This window comes from Typopeltis vanoorti, chromosome 4, assembly GCF_054136105.1.
Source record: "Typopeltis vanoorti isolate ZY-2024b chromosome 4, IOZ_Tvanoo_1.0, whole genome shotgun sequence".
Taxonomy (NCBI): Eukaryota; Metazoa; Arthropoda; class Arachnida; order Uropygi; family Thelyphonidae; genus Typopeltis; species Typopeltis vanoorti.
In genome coordinates, this window is record NC_143552.1 from 64,921,239 (window position 1) to 64,945,617 (window position 24,379).

The 24,379-nt window shown below is 36.4% G+C and overlaps 1 protein-coding gene across 1 annotated transcript in view; it reads left to right on the forward strand.

The window, feature by feature from the left end:
- Positions 1–24,379, forward strand: part of LanA (laminin subunit alpha) — a 1,191,635-nt gene that overhangs the window by 475,461 nt on the left and 691,795 nt on the right. The window contains exon 22 of the mRNA XM_090391815.1: positions 15,812–15,882. Within this exon, the coding sequence (XP_090247941.1) occupies positions 15,812–15,882 (71 nt within the window). The remainder of the gene's footprint in view (positions 1–15,811; positions 15,883–24,379) is intronic.

A 24,379-nucleotide genomic window follows, 5' to 3' on the forward strand; every position in this document is an offset into this window, starting at 1 on the left:
TATCTGTCAGTATTAAATGAAATTTTATTACTGGAAAACAACTTACAAAAAACAAAATACAGACTCTTTTTCTTCAGAATACACTAACCATTACTGATTAATCATGTTCTCCATTGCTTAGTTCCTTAGTGTAATAATTTCATGAAAATTTCCCACCATTAGACCTGAGTGGAAAAAAGAAATCACTTTTTAGTTTTGCTGGCGGACCTTTCATTACGATTTCCAGTCTTTCAGCATCACTTAAAGAGGGGTTCCATCTTGCTGGATTAATGTTCATTTCAAGTTCATTACTTAATTTTTTTGAAGAGGAAGATGTAAATCAGTTTCGTTTTCACCCTCATTGTTACTAATATTGACATTACTGGGACAATTAAAGTACTTGCCATGAGCTCAGAATTTTTGGTTTCGGTCCTTTCACTTATTTTCTTTTGTACTACATTAGCCGTTTCAGTTTTTAGATGTTTATGCAAAGCCCCACTTTGTTTCTGAATATTGCATACTGTTTCCGATTTTCATTCGCGATATTCTGCTCCTGATAGTTTTTTTCCTTTATCAGACATGTTGGAATGTTAAAATTATTTTAAAAGCTAAATCCTAATAATTATATCAAAAGAAGTATTATTAACAATCACTGCACAACTCTATTTATGTATTTTGTTTCTATTTCTTTAATTGGTTTACTCTTAATCAATTATCTCGTTATGATTGGTCTCATTGGTTAAGTGAAATTTACCTTTAGGTCAGTCAACTCATGGCCAGCAATGAATGCAAGATAGAAGGTGTTCTGCTATTGTCACATTGTCTGATATTAACACTAACAGTGCGATGTTAAACGCAACATAATACTACATTATTTAAATGATTATGATTTTTAAAAAATATACAGTACAATAAAGTTTTATTATGTAAAAAATTTAACTAACAACATCCGGAAGTCTGGTTTCAACAGAGAAGGAATAAATTACTTTTTTTATGATTTATTTTTCGTATAGTTTAGGCCAATTTTGCCATCTCCCCAAAATATGCCACCCCATGCATATGCACATGTTGTGCCGTTGGTAGAGCTGGCCCTGGTTGCTACAAATTTGAATTTCTTCTAAGAAAGTGCAGTAGATCTACTCCATTGTCCAAACTTGAATTAGAACAACCGTCTTTCACTATCAAAGATTGGAGAGTCTCATTTTAATCATGTATCATTAAAGTTAATTAATAACTAATAATACAATGTTTCTCAGTTATATTTTTGCTTTGTTTTATGTATAATGTCATGTGGCTCTGACTGTTTCAAATTCAATTCATTATTCATGTTCTACTTTGTATTCAACTCCTTTTTGCTACTGCTGATAGCTTGTAATTTTCAGATTGATATATATGGCCTTTGAATAAATATTATTCACTGATTCAGTGTGTTAATGCGTGAAATGAAAAAACGATATGGCACAAGTATGTCGAAAAGAATATGAAAGAAAAAAGAAGAAGAGCAAAATTTAAATAGTCAAAGTAATAATTAAACACTTGAATAAGTAGAACTGCCTAGATTACTATTGTTTAGCTTAATTATCTGCAGTCCTGTCATTTCTATGTTCTATTTATTGTTCATAACACATCATTATAAATTGATATCTAATTTTCCTGTTTTTTTGGAGTTCTACCATTCTATTAAGACATCATCAAGAAGACAAAAATAAATGATGTCGGTATGAAAGAGGTAATGAAAGACCTGCAATTGGTGGGATATAGGAATTCAATTATTAGAAGTATAGTAAATGAGAAGTTGTACAATGTTTGTTTTCTGGGAAATAAAATGAATAGTGCGATTGAAGTGTTGGATATCAGGAGTAATGCGAGAAAATGAGGTAGTGGGGGACAGATGACTTGACTGAAACAAGGAGAGTGAAAGATTGGTTATCAGGAGGTTGTTGAAAAGGATAAAAGTAATAGTGTGATAGAAAGGTAGTCAGTGTGTTGTCCAGGTATGACAGTGATGAGATGACGCAGAAAGCAAGGATTATGAATGATATTTTAGTGGAGATGTGTGAAGATAAAAGGGTGCAGTTTCTTAATGTGTGGAATGAGTTTGAAGGGTGAATTGAACTGCATTTGAATGGTTTTGGCATGAGTCATTTGGAGAGACTGATGCTGGTAGTTAGAGAAATGAGTGCAGAGAATGAATCTCAGAAAGAAGTGATGTGATAGAGTGGGAGAGTAAGGAAGGAGACATTGAAGTGGTAGTCATGAATAAAGAGGTGGGTAGCATGATTGTAGAAAATGAGAGAACAAAGTGTGTAAGAAGACAACCAGAAAACAAAGAAACTCAGGGTGGACATGGGAACACACTGTGAGAAGATTGCTCATAGAGGATGTGTACATGTGTGCAGACAAGGGAATGGGGTGGCCTGGAATGTAGAAATAACAGTTGGATTTAAGGACTGTTCTGGGATGAGTAAGGAGAAAAAGAAATGGCTAGGAAGGTATGGAGAAGTCATATCTAATAAGTGGAATCAGTGAAACTTGTTATAGATCCAGGAATGAGCTCTTATGTTTGTATATGAATGCTAGAATTATCAGAAACAAGGGAAATGAAATGGTTGCATCGATTGAGTTCGTCCACCCAAAAATTGCTGGAATAAGTGAGACATGATTGGATGAGGATGACATCCTTGAAAAAATAGTGATGGAAGGGTATGATGTATTTCATGAATAAGAAAAGGAGGTAGAGAATTTGCTATTGATGACAGCAAAAGAGTTATGTCCATACAAAGCAGAGATGCAATGGGGAAATAGTGGAAATGGTTTTGAGGCAGTATGGTGGGAAATAGAGGTGGATAGAATAAAATACTTTGTCAGTTGTTACTATACACCTGGTAATGTGGAGGATAGTGACTATGAAATATATAAGCAAATTACCAAAGTAAAAAGGAAAAGGGTGATCATTATGGGTGATCTTAATTATGGCAATATAGATTGGGTTCACAAGATAACAAATAGAAGTAAAGAAAATGAGTTTCTTAAGAATTTGAGGGACAACTACCTCAGACAGTATGTAACAGCATACTGTTACATACTGTCTGAGAGTCTTGGATTTGATCATCTCATCAGATTTGTTATTATAAATTTGTTATTATATTGTTATTATTATTATAGCACCTCTATAGCGCAATTGGAAGAACGACGGTACATTGCGCCCTTCGATTGGAATAGGCCTAAGTTCGATTCTCGGTGACGGGAGGAATCTTTATCTGGACGATTTTCAATCGAAGGTCAGTTAGCCGATCTCATATGGAGGTAGCAGGGTTTTTCTCCCGGAAACTCAGATTTTTCATCCCACATACAGACAAATTGGCCCTTCAGAACACATGCAATTTACAGACATAGAATACTAGTTGTAGTGTTCTTGTGTAGAGGCTTAAGTGCTGTGAGGACATTATGTTGGAGGTTTAATGGATTTTTTACAACACTCAAAAAGAATTAAATTAGAATTTAATGCTTCCTATATTTCGTCCTAGTCACTAGGACATCTATGGGGATTACAAAAACAATTAATGTAACATGCACACAAAAACTTACAATACTAAGCCCAACCACGTGGGTGACACTAAAGTCCTATCTAGGTGGAGCGCCCTCTAAGGGCGGTAGTAGGTGGCCTGGAATGTAAGGTGGGACCTCTGGTGATGAGTATTTCCCAAATCTTCAGAAGCTTAATGCAACCGTATTTGTTAAGATTTGGTTGGTTTCTGAGAGCTGCTGCTGCTTCTAAGAAAAGTCTCACTTTCTTGAATTTGCTGTGGTGGAGCATGGTGGTTTTCTTCCATGATACTCTGTGGGTGGTGTCCAAAACATGGTCAGCCAAGCCTGAATGGCCATAGTTGTGTTTAACGATGTACGACTTGTGTTCCTCCAGGCGGATGGACTGATCTGCCTGTCTGTCCAAAGTACACAAGCTTACAGGAACAGGGTACTTTGTAAACTCCAGGCAGAGAGAGAGGAGGGAGCTGATCTTTCGTAGAACGGATAAGGGTAGAAAGTTTGCGGTAGGGCTTATATGCTGTGTGTAGGTTATACTTTTTTAGTATCTTGGCTATTTTTTCCGAGGTGCCTCGGATGTAGGGTATGGTGATGGCATTTTTAAATTCTTGTTGACGAGAGGGACGGGGAATGGGGGAGGAATTGATTATTTTTTTGATACTGTGTTCGCTGTAGCCATTGGAGAGGAAAGTTCTGTGTATGTGGTTAAGCTCAGTAGTGAGAGCGGTTCCACTTGAACAAAGATTGTGGGCTCTATTGGTAAGGGTTTTAATGATGCCATATTGTTGTGAGGGGTGGTGGTGGAAGAGTTTGTGAATGTATCTGCCTGTGTGTGTGGGTTTTCTGTATACAGTGAAGGCAAGTGTATCATTAGGCAGGCACGTGACTAAAATGTCTAGGAAGGGTAAACAATTGTTCTTTTCCTTTTCCATAGTAAACTGAATTCTTGGATGTAGGCTATTGAGATGACCGAGGAAGGAGTCTAATGTGTCTGGGCCAAGGCCAAATGGAGAACACATCATCTACATATCTTAGCCAGATAGAAGGTTTGAGTGGGGCTGAGTCTATGGTTCGTTTTTCGAAATCTTCCATATAGAAATTGGCAAGGGGGGGGTGGGGTGAGAGGGGGGAACCCATGGCAGTTCCTTCTATCTGCTTGTAGATTTTGTTATTCCAAGATCAGCTCCCTCCTCTCTCTCTCTGCCTGGAGTTTACAAAGTACCCTGTTCCTGTAAGCTTGCGTACTTTGGACAGACAGGCAGATCAGCATCCATCCGCCTGGAGGAACACAAGTCGTACATCGTTAAACACAACTATGGCCATTCAGGCTTGGCTGACCATGTTTTGGACACCACCCACAGAGTATCATGGAAGAAAACCACCATGCTCCACCACAGCAAATTCAAGAAAGTGAGACTTTTCTTAGAAGCAGCAGCAGCTCTCAGAAATCAACCAAATCTTAACAAATACAGTTGCATTAAGCTTCCGAAGATTTGGGAAACACTCATCACCAGAGATCCCACCTTACATTCCAGGCCACCTACTACCGCCCTTAGAGGGCGCTCCACCTAGATAGGACTTTAGTGTCACCCACGTGGTTGGGCTTAGTATTGTAAGTTTTTGTGTGCATGTTACATTAATTGTTTTTGTAATCCCCATAGATGCCCTAGTGACTAGGACGAAATATAGGAAGCATTAAATTCTAATTTAATTCTTTTTGAGTGTTGTAAAAAATCCATTATACCTCCAACATAATAATACTAGTTGTAGTGGTGGAGGAGGTGGGCAGTAGATGGTGTTGATGGAGATGATTCGTAGTAGAGGTTCAGTGTAGTGGTTGAGACAGTTCTAGGTGACCTCCCGCGATGAGTTTTTGGACTCCTTGGAGGTGCCAGGAATAATAATAATAATAATAATAATAATAATAATAATAATAATAATAATAATAATAAATAAGGTGTGAAATCTCCCTCCAGTTGGTGAGAGTCACTGGTGGTTGCCAACCATGTGAGGACTTCTTTGAGGAAAAGGTATATGTGAAACTACAAGGCTGGTGATTATGGGAAGCTCATGAAACCACTTGCAGCTGTAGCATGGAATGAGGAGTTTGCTGGAAAGGAGATGAATGTTGCTTGGATAATATTCGAGAACTGTCTAGTAGAAGCAATGTCTAAATGAATTCCAAAGGTCAGAAAGCTAACCTGGCATTAGTAAGGTGGGGTGTCACAGACCTCAAAGATATAGAAAGAAATAACTGTAATACCCCACCTTACTAATGCCGGGTTAAATAAGGTAGGTGTAAAATGGATGAATGAAGACATTAAGCATGCAGTACAGAGAAAGAAGGCTAAACTTTCAACATGCGTATGTGAAAGGTATATAATACCTTTCACATACACATGTTAAAAGTTTATTTTTCACTTGGTTAGACTATAATAAATGTTGTTTAATCCTTTATCCAAGTGAGCAAATAAAGTTTGCACCTGAAAGTATCTTCAGGACTGGGGTAAGGTGGTACAACACCAGGGAACTCCTTGCAAAGGTGGAGCAAGCTACCAACAATCCTATCTCAGTATCTCCCATAATGCAAAACACATCTCCTTGCGGATATGTCTAATGGTATGCATTAAGGGAAGGGCCACAACCCAGACTAGTTTCGACCTTTATTGAGGTCTCTTCAGTGGGAGCCAGGCCCGAGTGGAGATACCAGGCAGAAGCATTAGCAGGTCATCTCTACCTATAGGAGTTGCCCAATGGTGTGCCACCCTTTATTAATAAATTACCCTGGATTTAGAGAAAGATGTTGAAAGTTTATTTTTCACTTGGTTAGAGTATAATAAATTTAGTTTAATCCTTTATCCAAATGTGAGCAAACAAAGTTTGCGCCTGAAAGTATCTTCAGGACTGGGGTAAGGTGGTACAACACCGGGAAACTCATTGCAGAGGTGGAGCAAGCTAACATCACTCCTATCTTAGTATCTCCCATAATGCAAAACACATCTCCTTGCAGATATGTATAATGTTATGCATTAAGGGAAGGGCCACTACCCAGACTAGTTTCTGTTATTTCTACTTTTGTTATTTCTACTATTGGGATTTCTACTTTTGTTATTTCTACTATTTCTACTATTCTACTATTATTTCTACTAATTTTGTTATTTCTACTATTGGGCAGGTAGAGATGACCTTGCTAATGCTTCTGCCTGGTATCCCCACTTGGACCTGGCTCCTACTGAAGAGACCTCAATAAAGGTCGAAACTAGTCTGGGTAGTGGCCCTTCCCTTAATGCATAAAATTATACATATCTGCAAGGAGATGTGTTTTGAATTATGGAAGATACTAAAATAGGAGTGATGTTAGCTTGCTCCACCTTTGAAACGAGTTGCCCGGCATTGTACCACCTTACCCCAGTCCTGAAGATACTTTCTGGCACAAACTTTGTTTGCTCACACTTGGATAAAGGATTAAACAAAATTTATTATAGTCTAACCAAGTGAAAAATAAACTTTCAACATCTTTCTCTAAATCCAGAGTAATTTAATAAAAAGATGGCACACCGTTTGGCAACTCCTATAGGTAGAGATGACCTTGCTAATGCTTCTGCTTGGTATCCCCACTTGGGCCTGGCTCCCACTGAAGAGACCTCAATAAAGGTCGAAACTAGTCTGGGTAGTGTACCTTCCCTTAATGCATAACATTATACATATCTGCAAGGAGATGTGTTTTGCATTATGGGAGATACTAAGATAGGAGTAATGTTAGCTTGCTCCACCTTTGCAACGAGTTGCCTGGTGTTGTACCACCTTACCCCAGTCCTGAAGATACTTTCAGGTGCAAATTTGTTTGCTCACACTTGGATAAAGGATTAAACTAAATTTATTATATTTCACATATACAGTTTCACATATACCTTTCAAGGAGACAACATAAGATGAGTTGTAATAATTAATTCCATGAGTTGTATAAAGAATTGGCAAGCAGGGTGACTCGGTTGATAAGGTAGCAGAAGTGCACTATGACAGCACTGTAGAGATTTCTTTCAATATATAGACAGCAAGAAAACAGTGATTATGGTAGTATGGCATTGTTTGGAGAAAATTGTATATAAGGACAACTGCTGTGGAGGATATATTTGAGATATTTTATGAACAGTTCACAAAGGTTTTTCACATCTTTTTGAATGCATCATGAAGAGTTTGAGAGCAGTGGATGATGAGAAGGAGAGACTGACTGTCAGTTAGTCAGAGGTATATGGGGGAATTGAGCAAAGTTGATGTTAGGATAAGGCTGTAGGATTTGTTGATATGTTACTATGTATTTTGAAGGAATGTACCAGGAAGCTGACCTCTGCCTTGACGTGTATTCATTTAATATGAGTTTTACATTGGATCAAGTTCCAATGGAGTGGAAGGAAGAACAAGATTGTACTGTTTCATATGGGGAGGTGACAGAACTCAAGCATAAAATTATAGGCCAATCTGTATATCAGGTGTTGTGGTTAAAATGTTGGAGTAGCTGGCAAGAACCAGGATCAAGAACTGGGGTTGTCAACAGTTGCATTCTATTTGATGGACAGCACACAGATTTTCTAAAGGAAGGTCATGTTTTTGTAATCTGGTTATTTATTACAATAAGGTGACAGCTCCAATGGACAAAGGAAAGTGATATTACTGCATGATAAGTTGATAGTCAGACTAGAGTGGATGGGGTTGGATATTAGACAAACACATTGGATTGGAGATTGGATTTCTGATAAATGTCAGCAAGTTATGTATGGGGGAGCAGTATCCCCCAAAGAGGAAAGTCACTAGTGGTGTGTGTCTCAGGGGGTATGTTTTAGGACCAATGCTGTATGTTATTGATATTGAGGAAGATTTGAATGGGGATATGTTTGCAGATAATGCAAAGTTGGGATGAACTATGATAAGTAGAGCAGATGTTGTGGCATTAGATGAAGACTTGAAGAGATTTAGTGAATGGGCACTACAGTGCAGATTCCAGTTCAGTGTTGTGAAACATTAGATTTTAAAACTTGGACAGCAGTGATGGGATTTACTCTTGGTGAGAATATATTGTAGGAGATGGAAGAAATAAGTGATCTTCAGGTGATGGTGGATAAGGGTTTAAAATTTAGAGGACACATTGCCAAGATTATGAGGATAACACAACAAATTCTGGCAATGATGCAGATTTCAGTGACTTTAGAAATAAGGATATTCAGATTCCAAAGAGTACAGCAATCCCTCGATTAGTACACCTAATGCGTTCTTTAAAACAGGCGCATTAATCGAAAATGCAATAATCAAATACAATAACCTATGGGAAAAAGCATAATTCGTCCCTCAAATTTCTTTTTTGAACCTCAATTTTTTTATAAAGGAATTAAGGTATGTCTCAGGACCTAGTTAAAGGAAAACCATGAAGCTGAAAGCCAATAAAACATATTCAGAATATAAATTTTATTATTCTACTTCTTAACAAAGAATTGAGCTAACGTAGTTTGGCTGGCATTTTGTTTCTTTTTTTCATACAACTGACGGTATGGCCCAATTGCCTCTTCTACTCTTCTGCAAATTTTACTACTTCTCTCTTAATCAGGGTCAGCCTCTGAGCATTGCTGCTTAAAAACTTCGATTGTACAAAAAATATTTTCAAATTGTTTCTGTGAAATCTCTTTTGGCTGACTATCAGTGGTTAAATTTCTTCATATTCTTCGGGATCTTCCCGTTGTGCATCTAAATTTATCAGGTCGGAATCACTCGATTCTTCAGAATGAGAGTTAATTAACTTGGATGTTATCATTGAAAGGGAGAAAGAAATGGATGTAGGAATTGGTTGCCAACACATGAAATCACTTGCTTTATAGATAAAATTTCCCAACTGTTATACAAGCAAAATAGTTACCACTTTAAAAACTACAACAATCATAAAAGAGAAGGTAATTTTCCGACGTGTGATAATAATAAACAACTCATCCCAGAAGACAGAGTGATTACCCTATTATCAGAATGGATTCTCCTTTTTGCAACATGCACAGAAGTGCCAAATGGTCTCGAATCTGTAGGCGTACTATAGCAGATGACATAAATTTTGGCGGTAAAAATTTGGACCATAATATACATAGTGTAGTATGCCATTAAAATAACTTTGTAAAATGTTTTAAATCGGTAACTAAATTATTTCATTCTGGTGAGTGATTTTTTAAAATAGATAGCCATAAAAATGTATGGATAGAAAATTTTTAAAATCTGTAACTTATTTTTAAGATGTATATAGGTGCACTAATTGAATTTTAGAGGCGCACTAATCAAATTCGAAAACAAATGATGCATTAATCAAGGGATTACTGTATTTAAGGCCTTGATTAGGCCACATATGGACTACTGTGTGCAGATTTTCACTTGTTTTGAAAAAAATGAAGATACGTTGGTAATGGTCGAGATGTGACTGATAAAAATAGTTTCTGATCTCTGGAATGTTGAACATGAAGAAAGCTTGAGAAGATGCAGTTTATAGTGGGGTGGATAGGAGGAAGAAGAGTGATATGATTATTACTCAGGCCTCCTGGAGTCAAAAAACTCATCATGAGAGGTCCTTCCTAAGAAACACAAAGTCTATCACGACTCATCGAGGGGAGGTTCTCCCTATGAAACACAGTCTATCATACCACTCCTTAAACTCATTGACCGTTCTCGCTCTCACCACTCCATCAAGCAATGCATTCCATGGTTCACCCACTCCTCACCCTCTTTCTCATAGTTTCCTTTTGTAACTTCCAGGGATGGCCTCTTGTCTTCACTCCTTCCCGCTGTTCAACCAAGCGAAAGAACTCCCCAGTCTCAACCCTGTAACCACTTCTCAACAGTTTAAAAGTCTCAATTGTATCACCTTTCCTTCTTCTATCCACCAAACTCTGCAATCCACATTCCCTCAGCCGATCCTCATAACTATCATTGTACAGTCCTGAAACCATCTTTGTCCACCTTTTTACCCTTTTCACAGTTAATTTATCCCTTCAAATCCTGGGGACTAAATCAGAGAACAATAGTCCAAGTGTGGTCTGATCAGGGTCTTATACAACGGAGTGATAACCATTTTATCTCTGCAGGTCAGTATCCTTCTCATTATTGCAGCAATCCTCTGTGTTACTTTGACCACCTTTGCAATACGTCCCATAAATTTCAGGTTTCTATCAATCATCAACCCCCAGATCTCTTGTCTCCCCTACTTCCTCCAGTATAACTCCTCTCATAGAGTATGCAGCGTCCCATCAATGTTTCCCAAACCTCAAGACCTTACATTTTGCTGCATTAAACCAAAACCCCCATTCATTTGCCCATCTATCTAGATGGGCAAATGAATGGGGGTTATTAGTAATGGATTATTAGTAATAGTGCTGCGTCTGCACTATTACTAATAATCCTTCCTAGCTTCGCATCATCTGCAAACAACTGAATATCTCCTTGCAATCCACTGACAATGTTATTGTTATAAAGGTTAAACAATATAGATCCCAGTACTGAGCCTTGTGGTACCCCACTTGTAACCCTCTGCCTCCTTGAAACTGTCCCACCATACACAACTCTCTGATACCTATTGGACAGCCAATGCTGAATCCAGTTGCATCTGACAACCAGATGATAAGCTGATCTGACAACCACATGATAAGCTGATATTTAAGTTGCAGTGCTTCAACTTAAATATCAGCTTATCATGTGGCACCCTGTCAGATGCCTTCGCTAAGTCTAAGAAAATGGCAGTATATGCATTTTCCTCATCTAATGCTCTTGTAACTTTATCATAAAAGGCTAGCATATTGCTAAAACAAGAGTGCCCCTTCACAAATCCATGTTGACTATCACAGATAACATTACCCTCATCTTCCCAATGCTGTATATGGTCCTTCACTACTTTCTCCAAAAACAGATATACAATTCCTTATTGGAATTGTATAGTCTGTTTTTCCTCTTTTCAGTGTAAAGTTCTGGATTTGCTATCCTTCTGGGTGAGCCAAGGGAGATAGGGGATTGTTAGAGTAACTAAGTATGCTTTTTTATGCTATTTGTGGGTAATTAGAATGGAGCCTTAATATTGTATTCTCTTGGAGAATACAATAATAACAAACACCACAAAAATATTGTATTCTCTTGGAGAATACAATATTTTTGTGGTGTTTGTTCTTCTCTCTTTTCTTAGATATTCTCCTAATAGAAGGAATGGCCTTATTGTATCTTTTTTCTTAGCAATTGTGTGAAGGATTCATTAATTGTTTTCTTGTTGTAGCTATATAAATATTTTGCAAACTCATTTTTCAGATCCTACTCATCAGTGCAAATTGTTCGAGTCTCTATTTTTGTGGTTACTATTAACCTCTAGTTTTTGTGTTGAATGTTGATATGATCTTTGCGTATGCATTATTGACTTGTGTGTTTATATCCGTGTTGGTTTGGTAGATTATAAAGGAAAGACAAGACCAACAGAAGATTATCCTGAATATGCAGTCTGATACTACTTTCCATATATACCTCTTGATTATTTCTCCTACATACTATTATCTTTCCATTGCCATTTCTTTTGCTATGGCACTGCTCCAAGTTGCCTATGAAGTATCAAAACAAAGGACTATATATGGAATTGACAGTTATACAAATTCAAAATAATCTCTTTCCACTAATCCACACAAATATTTACATCTGTCATATAGGTGTTTGAAGGCATGGTGGAAATTCTGAATGGGGAACCTCCTTCTGTCTCTGGGTCACGCTGTTTTGGATGTCCTCAGTGTCTCCTAATCATTCCACTTTCAAGGCACATTTCATCTTCGGGAAGAGGAAAAAGTCTGCAGGAGTCGAATCTGATAAATAGGGGGTATGATCGATCACACAGAGCAACTTTGTAGTCAGAAACTGCTTTACAGACAGTGCACGGGCATGTTGTCGTGCAACAGAAACCAATTGTTGTTGTGGAATAGTTCTTTCCTGACATGTTCCATGCAGCGTAGAGATGTTACAGTACTCCTAAATAATACTGAGTACTCTGGATGTCAGTAAAGCTTTGGGACTGGATGGTATTTCACCATGAGTTTTGAGAGAATGTGCTAGGGAACTGACAGTGCCTTTAATCTGGCTTTTCAATGAAAGTCTGGCTTCGCCAAAGGTGCCCAGGGAATGGAAGGAAGGTAAGATAATGCCATTGTATAAGGGTGGTAACAGACTGGAAGTGTCTAATTATAGGCCAGTCTGTGTGTCATCAGTAGTTGCTAAGATCTTGGAGAAAGTAGTGAGGGACCGTATACAGCATTGGGCAGATGAGGATAATGTTATCTGTGAGAGTCAACATGGATTTGTGAAAGGGTGCTCTTGTTTTAGCAATATGCTATCCTTTTATAATAAAGTTACAAGAACATTAGATGAGGGAAAGATATATGCTGCAATTTTCTTAGACTTAGTGAAGGCATTTGACAGGGTGCCACATGATAAGCTGATATTTAAGTTGCAGCACATGGATCTGGATGTCAGATTGGTCAACTGGATTCAGGATTGGCTGTCTGATAGGTATCAGAGAGTTGTGTATGGTGGAGCAGTTTCAAGGATGCAGAGGGTTACAAGTGAGGTCCCACAGGGCTCTTACTAGGACCTATATTGTTTAACCTTTATATCAATGACATTGTCAGTGGATTACAAGGGGATATTCAGTTGTTTGCAGATGATGCAAAGCTGGGAAGGATTATTAGTAATAGTGCAGATGTGGTAGCCCTGCAAGAGGATTTAAATAAGCTAAATAGATGGGCAAATGAATGGGGGTTTTGGTTTAATGCAGCAAAATGTAAGGTCTTGAGGTTTGGGAAACATCGATGGGATGCTGCATACTCTATGGGATGAGTTATACTGGACGAAGTAGGGGAGACAAGAGATCTGGGGTTGATGATTGATAGAAACCTGAAGTTTAGGGGACATATTGCAAAGGTGGTGAAGGTAACACAGATGATTGCTGCAATTATGAGAAGGACACTGACCTGCAGAGATAAGAGGGTTATCATTCCGTTGTATAAGTCTCTGATCAGACCACACTTGGACTATTGTTCTCAGATTTGGTCCCCAGGATTTGAAGGGGATAAATTAGCTGTGAAATGGATACAAAGATGGATGACAAAGTTGGTTTCAGGACTGTACAATTTTGGTTATGAGGATCGGCTGAGGGAATGTGGACTGCAGAGTTTGGTGGATAGAAGAAGGAGAGGTGATATGATTGAGACTTTTAAACTGTTGAGAGGTGGTTACAGGGTTGACACTAGGGAGTTCTTTTGCTTGGTTGAACAGCAGGAAGGAGTGATGACAAGAGGCCATCCCTGGAAGTTACGAAAGGAAACTGTGAGCAAGAGGGTGAGGAGTGGTTTCTTTGTGTGGAGGGTGGTTGAACCGTGGAATGCATTGCCTGATGGAGTGGTGAGAGCGAGAACGGTCAATGAGTTTAAGGAGTTGTATGATAGACTTTGTGTTTCTCTGAGGGGGGGGAGCCTCCCCCTCGATGAGTCTTGACAGACTTTATGTTCTTAGGAAGGACCTCCCACGATGAGTCTTTTGACTCCATGGAGGCCTGAATAATAATAATAATTTGACAATCCATGTCATTCACATCTTCCTTTTGCACCTTCTGGCTAATTGAAACAACCAACTATATATTTTATCCTAATGGTTCATATCTCGCATCATGTAACTTCAATTTATTTTTATTTCTTTTGTGATGGAACAGTTTCTAAAGAGAGCACCATCAAATCCTGCATCCTTGAAATCACCCAGCTAATAAATGACCTCCAGTATGGATTCCTCCACTGGTGACCAACAGGAAAACTATTTACTTATTTACCCCATCTCTGGACAAACAATGAAGAAGTTTGGTGAATCTCATTTTGATATCATGGGATAGACCATCAATTAGTCTGTTCCATGACATCTGCAATTGGATTGCCAGCTTTCTGAATGGACACATGCTATGTGTGAATGGTGGATGGTTCCTTATTCCTCTCACTATCCAACTAATGCTGAGGTTCCACAAGGTTCTATTCTCTCACCATCTCTTCCTTCTATATATAAATTACCTATTTCAGTGGACCACCAAGCCAACACACAGTTTTGCAGATGACAGCACATTGCACTCTTCCCTTTCATCTGACTAACCTTGCACTACACGAATCACCTCAACTTAACTTACAGAGCATCAGTTTCCATTGCCCATAATTCTGATTTCCAAGCCATCCTCCAATGGGGTTCACATAAGATCATCAATTTCAATGCTAGCAAAACCCACTTTTGCCTTATTTCTCACAAAAAAGAACAATTTTCTTCTGCTATTATCCTTGACAACACTCTAATCCTTAGACAGGATGAGCTTTCTCTTGGAATCACCCTGACATCAAGGCTTTCCTGGCATAAACACATCACAACTGTTGCCTCCAAAAAAAAAAAAAGAAAAAAAAAAGAAAAAAAAGGCACTGTTTCCTCAAGCCAAAAAACCTCCAAACAACTGCTAACCTTATACACATCACAAATCTTCCTCAGCTTGAATACTGCTCTCACATTTGGAGTGGGGCTCCTAAGAGCTCTCATAAAATGCTTAACTCAATACAGAGGAAGGAAATTAGATTGATTAATAACCCATCGCTTACCAACTCACTCCTCCCACTTTCACACAGATGTTTGGTTTTCTCCAATATGTGTATTCTGTAAATATTTCCTTGGCAAATGTTCATCTAAAATACGATGAATTATTCCCCCACCCAGTACTAAGTCCTTTGGAACATTGTGCAGCTGCTCCCCAATATCTCTTCACAGTGCACCTTGAAACCCACAGAACAAGCTTCTTTTCCTCCTCCTTCATTCCTGCTACTGTTCAACAGTAGCAGAAATGTATTGTTGAACAGTGTCCCCCTTATGTGTTTCCCAAGGAATACGGTATACAGACCTTCAAATCAAATATTAATGTTTCTCCTTCCTCAGCACACTACCCATACATGACACTAACATACTATAGGTTGATCAACCAACCTCTTGTGTATGGGTTCAGCATAAAAAAAAAAAAAATCACATATGTCATTTCTCATGAAAGGCTTGCAAAGCTATAGCACGTTAATGTTGTCTGTGAGCAAAATATTAAAAAAAGAAATATGTTTGGGTTCATGCCATAGTTGAAGAGGATATCTAAAGTAATTGAATTAAATGTAATAAGAAGCATATATTTTGAGGGAAGAGTAATGATTACTGTTGCTGACTCTGATTATTTTTTTAGGAATGTAGTTGTAATCCACTTGGAGTTAATTATGGCAAGTTGCAATGTGATCTCCAAACAGGCCAGTGCGAGTAAGTTTCATTTATTTTTGAATAATAACTACTATTCATTTGTGTCTGGTAAGAGTAATACCCAAAATAGCTGTTGATAATTGATAAATATTCACCAATATAGTGTTATTAAAAATTTTGCTAATTGTTTTTCTAAAACTGTTGTTTATTTTTTATTTTTTATTTTTATATAATGGTTATGAGAGGTGACTTTAATAAATGAAGATGACAGAAAGGTATGCAAGTAATTAAATTGAATTGAACTGAAATGACTGATTGAATTAAATGTGCAATATGATATTTATGAGTATACAAGAAGATGAAGCAAAATTTATAAGTTTAGCTTCTGCTAAACTTATAAATCAGCAGTCACAATTGAAGGAGATATAAAAGATGGTTTGATGTTAATTCTGGCAAAATGTAGATTGTACATTATCCCCATTGATATTTGTAATAATCTGTATAGAATGTAACTTAAAAACAAATGCTATATATATATATATATATATTGTTTGGTTCTTTATTCTAGACAGATAATATTATTCTCTTCAGTATACATACAAATCTTTTAAGTGTGTTTTTTTAAAAAATTAAGTAATTACTGTGTTGCTTAATGCTAAAGATGACAAATGCCTTGGACATGAGAAATGCACATACAATGAGATTTTGCAAAGACCCCTAATAGATTGCTAATGACAGGTTGGTAATTAAATTGGACCAGATGGAATTTGATACTAGATTGATGAGTTGGACAGGTAAGTGGCTGCAGCAACTTGTGTATGTATGGGTGGTAGTCTGAAAGAGGAATACATCACTAGTGGTTTATTACAAGGGTATATGTTTTTGGTGCTGTTGTTAGTTACCTTATATATTAATGATTTTTTAGGAATTGGTTAACTGGAGATATACAGCTTCTTGAATGTGATGCAAAGCTTGAGATTACAATGAGGAGTTAGCAGTTATTCTGATCCTGTAGGATGATGAGGACCTGGATAGATTGTATGAGAGCAAATGAGTGAAGTTCCAGTTCAGTGTGATAAAGTTTAACATTCTGAAATTTATTAGGCAAGTATAGAATGCAAATTGTACACCAATTTGCATAGAATGTTTTTGAATACAAAACTTTGAATGAGGCGGAGAAGCCATAATGGACTGGACTTGAAGTTTAGGGGGGTCACATATGGCAGTGATGAGGAGAACCATGAAAGTAAAAAAGGTTCTGGTTCTGGTGCATGAGGCTTTAATCAAGCCTTGTATTGCATTTTGTGTATATATTTGGTCATCTATTCTTTCATGGTAAATGAGGATATATTAGAAATAATCTAGAGAAGATTGACTAAGCAGTTTGTGGAATGTAGAGAATCAGGACTGATTCAGGGAGTTCTGTTTACAGAGCTTTGTGAATAGAAGGAAGATGTGGAAGAGGATATATATGGTTGAGATGTATAAGTCGATAAGAGGTTGTGACCAAGTGAATATAGAAGATATTTTTCATAGAATGAATAGATACCAGGGTAGAACAAGAGGCCATCTCTTGGAAACTATATAAGGTGGGAGTAAGAGGATGAGTAGCATGTACTTTGCATGGAGAGTAGTTAGTGAGTGGAATGTTTTGCCTGCGATGTTTTATAATAAGAGAGACAGCAAAATTGGATAAAGAAAATTGCTACACCATGATACTACTGGACTTTGCAAAGGCATCTGACAGAATACCACATGGAAAACTATTATATAAGTTGGAGCAAATGAGAATGGATATGAGGCTGGTGGCATGGATGGTTGGGGGGGGGGGGGTTGCTGATAGATAGTCATCAGAGGTGATGTATGATGTAGTGGAATCCAGGCAAATGAGGGTGATTAATGGAGTTCCCTGAGACTCTGTACTAGGACCACTACTCTTTATTTTGCATATTAATGTTATAGCAGAAGATTTGAAGGGAGACATTCAGTTGTTTCCTGATAATGCAAAACTGTGGAGGGCAATAGTTGATAAAGGTATGTCGATATCTTACAAGATGATTTAAATAAATTGGCAGTGTGGGCAAAGGACAATGCTGGGCAATTCAGTGTTGTAAAATGTATGGTGCGCTTCAGATGTAACAAGTAAAGATAGGTGGCATGATGTTTCAACAAAAATATCACTGGAATGTAGTTTTTTGAACTGTTTTGGGAGATTCTGTCAATTGTTCTTAACCTTTCTGAATAATTAAGGGTAATATTTTTCATACTGGCATTTCACCTGCTGCATTGATAATGAAAAAGAATGATATATTTATATGTGGGTCAGATGTCTTTTAATTTTGAGCTGTTATCAAGTGATGTATTATAGTATCTATAATTGATTATGGCATAATGGGGTCCCTGAAAAATTTGATTTTGAAGGATTCATGCTCACGTTGATTTTTGATTTGCCACTAGAGACCTTCACACACTTCAGAGCCATGTGTGGCTCTGTGGTATGTGAGAAAAAGTGAAATGCCAAGGCTACCCTAGATGCTATACCAGCACTGCAGCAAACTTGGATCCATCCCTAGACCATGGGGAAAGGAGAGTTAGTGCAACACCCTTGCAGACAAGCTCACTGGCTGTCAACTTGTCTTACCAAAGCAGGAGCCAAAGTAATGCAAGACTACCAGCCTCTATCTTTCAGGATGTCCATTTGTTGCACCTCATGGCAAACATGGCAGAAGTGTTTGATCCAGTTACAGCGGCCTGGATGACAGGAGGGTATATGATTCTGGAAAAGTACAACAAAGGATGTGGGAAGAAAAGTATAGAAAAAGACCAAGAATGAAAAGTTCCATTACTATCACTGAGAGGTCCCCCCTCTCGATAAATGAGTGTATCATGTGGATGAAGATGAGAGAGGAAACAAAGAATAAGCATGAAAATTTGAGTGATAAAGAGAGACAGAGGATAGGATAGGATTGAGAGGGAGTATAAAAGTAACTAGCATAATAATGATGGCATGTATGCAATGAAGAATGATTGTAATGAAGAGAGAGAGAGAGAGAGAGAGAGAGAGAGAGAGAGAGAGAGAGAGAGATAGCATGCTTATGCAGACTCCTTTGCAGCACAAAGCATGAACTTATGTGAATGCAGAAATATCTTGAGTTGTGTGCAGCTGAAAAAAGAGAAAGAATGAAGAAGTGCAAGAAAAGTGACAGGAATGATCAGCTAAGCAAGGAAGGAAAGTAAGGCTACTCCACGATAACAGAAGTGCTTAATGAGAGCCTCACTAAATCATGCTTCCTAGGTGTAAAGATTAATGATATTAGTGAGATTATTAGGATGCAGCAAGGCAAAGTGGGAGAGTTGATTGTTTTGGCAATTGCAAATGATTTGAAGAGATACAAGTTTCCATTCCATACTTCTTGGTATGGAAATACCAAGTTTCCATTCCATACTTCTTGGTATGGAAATATGGAAATGATAAAATATCTCCCACCATCTTCACTAATTTGTCATTATCTTCGCCAAGATAATGCAAGACCAAGGCAACTCATGGTAAAAGTACCATGAGTTGCCTTGGTCTTGCACTACGTGCGGGGTCAGCCTAGACTTGCAACACTTGCAGGCGCAAACTTGACTTGTTTGTCTGTTTGCTTACTTGGGAAATGGAGTAAAAACCAGGTTTAAAATAGCTTGGTATCTTTAACATTTATTATACCCAAGGTAAAATACTTTCTACATTTATATCTCCTCCTGAGATTTTTATTTAATAAGGTTAAAACACCTTATAGTAACTTGTTCTGGTAAAATACTTATAAGCTCTGTATTACTAAAATCTTGGTATTTCTAGCCTGGCTCCCACTGATGAGACCTCAATAAAGGTTGAAACCGGTCTGGGTAGTGGCCCCTTGCCTTTAATACAAAGCATCATACATCTCCTCCAGGAGATGTGCTTTGCATTATGGGTAAATATTAAGATTAGTGATCAGAGCTTATGCTACTTTTACCATGAGTTGCCTTGGTCTTGCACTATGTGCAGGGTCAGCTAGACTTGCAACACTTGCAGGTGCAAACTTGACTTGTTTGTCTGTTTGCTTACTTGGAAAATGGAGTAAAAACCAGGTTTAAAATAGCTTGGTATCTTTAACATATATATATATATATATATATATATATATATATATATATATATATATATATTGAATAAGTATGGTGAAAGTGGCAGCCTTGCATAACTCCTTTTACAATATGTATTTCTTCTGTTTCCATTTTATTAAATTTCACTATTGCTTTTGTGCCTTTACTATTGTGCCTTGATAACATTGCTTAATGAGATTAATAATATAGGGATCTATGTTAGTTTTTTTTCAAAGAATTTGATCATGTATTTTCTATCTATTGTATTGAAAGCTTATTTATAATTGATGAAATAACAATAAAGAATAGAGTTGTTTTCTGTTGTAAATGCTGCTAGTCTCTATATTACAAAAATTGTATCAAATGTTCCTCTGCCACTTCTGAAGCTCATTTGTTCCTCTTCTAAGATTCCTTCATAGATGGATTTAATTCGGTTTTGTATAATATGAAAGAAAATCTTGTAAACATGATTAAGTAGAAAGATAGGCCTATGGTTAGCACATAATCTTTTTTTTCACATTTTTTATGCAATGGAATTATTTTTGATATCTTCCAATCTTTAGGAAATTTCTCTTCAATAATTATTTTGTTAAATAGTTTTCTTAGATAATTTATAACTCTTTCTCTGCCTTCTTTCCATAATTATTTTGGAATATTATCAAAACCAGTAGTTTTCTCATCTTTTATTTCATTGAGTGCTTTATGTATTTCTTCATCAAGAATTTTTGATGGTTCTGTGGTACTCGAGTTAGGTTCTGGTAAATGGTTTGTGTTACTGTTTCCAAAGTTTACAGTGAAATATTTGTACCATATTTTCTTCATTTTGTCTTCGTTTCTTGTAATTTTTCCATTTTGATCTATTAGTGTGATTGTTTTAGGAACATAGGTTTTAGATATTTTCTCTGTTGTTCTGAAAATTATCTTTAAATCGTGTTTTTTATTGGCTTCTTCACATTGGGCTTTTTCTTCAAGGTATTTTTCTTTTTGTTGTTTATGTTTTAAATCTATTTCCTTTTTAATTAAACTGTAGATATTCCTGTTTTCTTTTGACTTTTATTTTGTGATTTTTAATATAATTTATCTTCTTTTAGCAGATTCAGAATTTCACCAGTCATCCACTCATTAGTCCTAATGGGATGACCATGGGCCTTAGTTGCTGATTTTAAAATATTTTCTTTTCCTTTTTCCCATAACTTTCATATATCTTCTATTTGATTGTCATTGAGATTTTCTTCTAAAAGTTTGATATATATTTTTTTCTGATTTTCTGATTTTAGTTTTAGAACATCTATTCTTTTAGGTTGTGGAGCTGATTTTGTGATTTTAAATTTAAATTTTGCTGTTAAAAGTTCATGGTCTGTGTCCATATCTGTGCTTCTTAGGGTTTTTACATTATTGATTGAAGATTTCTATTTTTTTTGTTTATTATTATAAAATCCAGTGATAAGCAACCCACGGTGGATGGGCCGCATGCAGCCCACCAAAACATTGCACTTCATTTAGCTGAAGTGCAAAAATTTTAACAAAAAGCACAATGTGTTATTAATATGAAGCACACATTAAGAGGTCATGTGAAAAATATTTGCTCACAATGATAGTTCCCACGATTATGCCATTCACATTTGCATTTTTAGTCACACATGAGCAGTCGTACTTTAACAATACATGAAAGTAGTTGCATTATTCTTGAATAAACTTATTGATAGTAGTTCTTTCAAAACCTATGCAGTTATAAATTTATAATGTTAATATAATTTTTTCTTTTATAAAATTGCATCTTTACAAAAAAAGTTTTCTTTTTTTTTACAAACAGAACCCTGTGTTTAATCAATAAGGTCAAAATCTAGAAAATTCAAAGTTGAGAGACAGAAATCGTCAGTTTAATGAAAGGTGGACATGTGACTATTTTTTACTTGCATAAAAGATAATGCTGTTTGCTTGATATGTTGTGAAAAAATATCTGTTCTCAAGGAATATATAACATCACGAGGCATAATAAAATTGAACATTCTTCAAAAGTTGACAATTTGCAAGGACAGTTGTACAATGACAAAGTGAGTCATTGTACAAAATGACAATGTTTGTCTTATTGACTTTTATAAGAGTTACTTTCCAACTGATAAATTCCCATTGCTGCCTACCCACTCCAGGCAAATAATGCGTTTATTTGGTAGTACTTATCTGTGTGAACAACTCTTTTCAAAAACGAAAACTGTAAGAAATGATCTTCGAAATCACCTTGATGACAAACGACTAAAAATTGTAAAAAAAGTGTGTTTGAAATAGAGCCACAATTTCAAACACACTTTTCACTATTGAAGTGCTTGTTGATGAGAAACAGAGCCAAATATCTAATTAATTAAATTTCAGCAGTTATTTAATTTCTTTTGATTAAAAAAATTGTGTACATATACCTGTGTATATATCGAAAGTATTACTAATAAAAAGTAAATCAAATTAAAAAAAAAAAAAAAAAACTTTTCATTGTAAATGTATGTCGAAATTTTACCCCATAAATTAAAATTTTTTGATTAATATATTATAGTATTTAATATCATATTCATTGCAGCCCATATAGAATATTAGGTTTTCAGTTGTGGCCCACTGAAGAACAAAGGTTGCTCATCCCTGATATAATCTATACAACTTTTAACTTCTCCATCTGGAGAGGTTCAAGTTATGATTTTTTTCTGTGATAAAATATGGTATTAGCAATAAATATGTTATTTAACTTGCAAAAATTTAGTAGCATTTCACCTTGTTCATCGGTTTCATCAATCCCAAATTTTCCCATTACATTTCTTTTATCCTCTGTGAATGTTCCAATTTTAGCATTGAAGTCACCCATGATTAAGGTGATATCTATTTTCTTAGCAGTGTTTATTTCTTCTTGAAGATGTTCAAGAAATTCCATATATTCTTCTTCATGTGATTCATCAGGTGCATATACTTGAATTATTTTTAGGTATATGTTCTCTTTTGTTTTGAATCTAGACACTATTATTCTAGAAGATATTGGTCTGATTTCTAGCAGAGAAGTGATCAGATGTTTTTTAATAATAATTGCAACTCCTTCTCTGTATTGTTGATCTTTTCTACCTGTATAATATATTCTGCTGCATTTTAACTCTAACATTCCTTTGCAATTCCTATTACATTCTATTTGAATCTTTCTAATTCTTTCTCAATTTCTCATTTTCCAGGTTTGAATAGTGTCTGAAGATTAATTGTTGAAAAATGTTAATATTTTTGGCAAACCACATTGTAAACTTTTCACCTACCTTATGTGGTATTAGAGCAGGCACATCAATTGTCGTGTACGTGGTAGCATTTTTCAAATATCTGCTAGCTGTACTATCCATGAAGTTTAAAGGCAAGTACTGCAGCCAGCTTGCCATTCCTCTGCTGCACTGTCCATAATTAAGATGGGACAGGTACCTGAGAGAGAAGGCAGATTCCCACTGCATCATGTCTTAACAATATATATGTATTAGTTATATATCTATATATGTGTGTGTGTGTGTGTGTGTGTGTGTCTTTCTTATACATATATTATAAGTCATTTTTATATCTTATTCTCAAACTAGTTCAAGATTTCTCTCTCTATGTATGTCTCTCTCTCTCTCTCTCTCTCTCTTTTGATGTTGGATCCACACAGGAATGATTGGTTGGTAAACCTATAATACTGTGTATAGTAAGAGAATTGAGAAATCAGAAGGAACTTGTTCACTTTGGATAAAATCTGTGCATAGTGTGTTCCTTGGGAAACACCTAGGAGGGAAGCAACAATCTTTTCTCAAACAGATGCATAACACGAGGTTCATTCAGAGGCGACTTCAACAACCATTGGTTTTTCATGAGCTCTTAATAATGGGCTAGGTTTTTAGCAGAAAAAAAGTATCTATGTACAGTTCCAATTAAAACACACTCTTGTCTTAGACCAAGAGTTAAGGACTGGTCAAATTCTTATCTCTGTAACAGCTCAAGCCATGTACTGAGGAATCATTTTAGACAGATGTTGGAATTTTTTCCACTTGGTTATACTATGAATTAAAGATGCCAAGAAATTATATTCTTGGTTTAATCCTTTATCCAAATGTATGCAAACAAAGTTTGTACCTGAAGTAACATCAGGACGGGGCAATTCATATATAGAAGCTGATGGCATCACATCACTTGCCTTAATATCCCATAATGCAAAGCACATATCATTACAGACATATATAATGAGATGCATTATGGGAAGTATCACTATCCAGACCAGTTTCGACCTTCAGGTGTTGGAAGGGTGCTCGTGAGTCAAGCGTAGTGGATGTGTGTAAGAAGAACTCCGGATTGAGATAAGTATTCTTGGAATAATTGAGTACAAATGAGTATTTGTTGGAGTAAGAGCTGCTGTAAAAGTTGTGAGCTACTAGTATTATTAGTG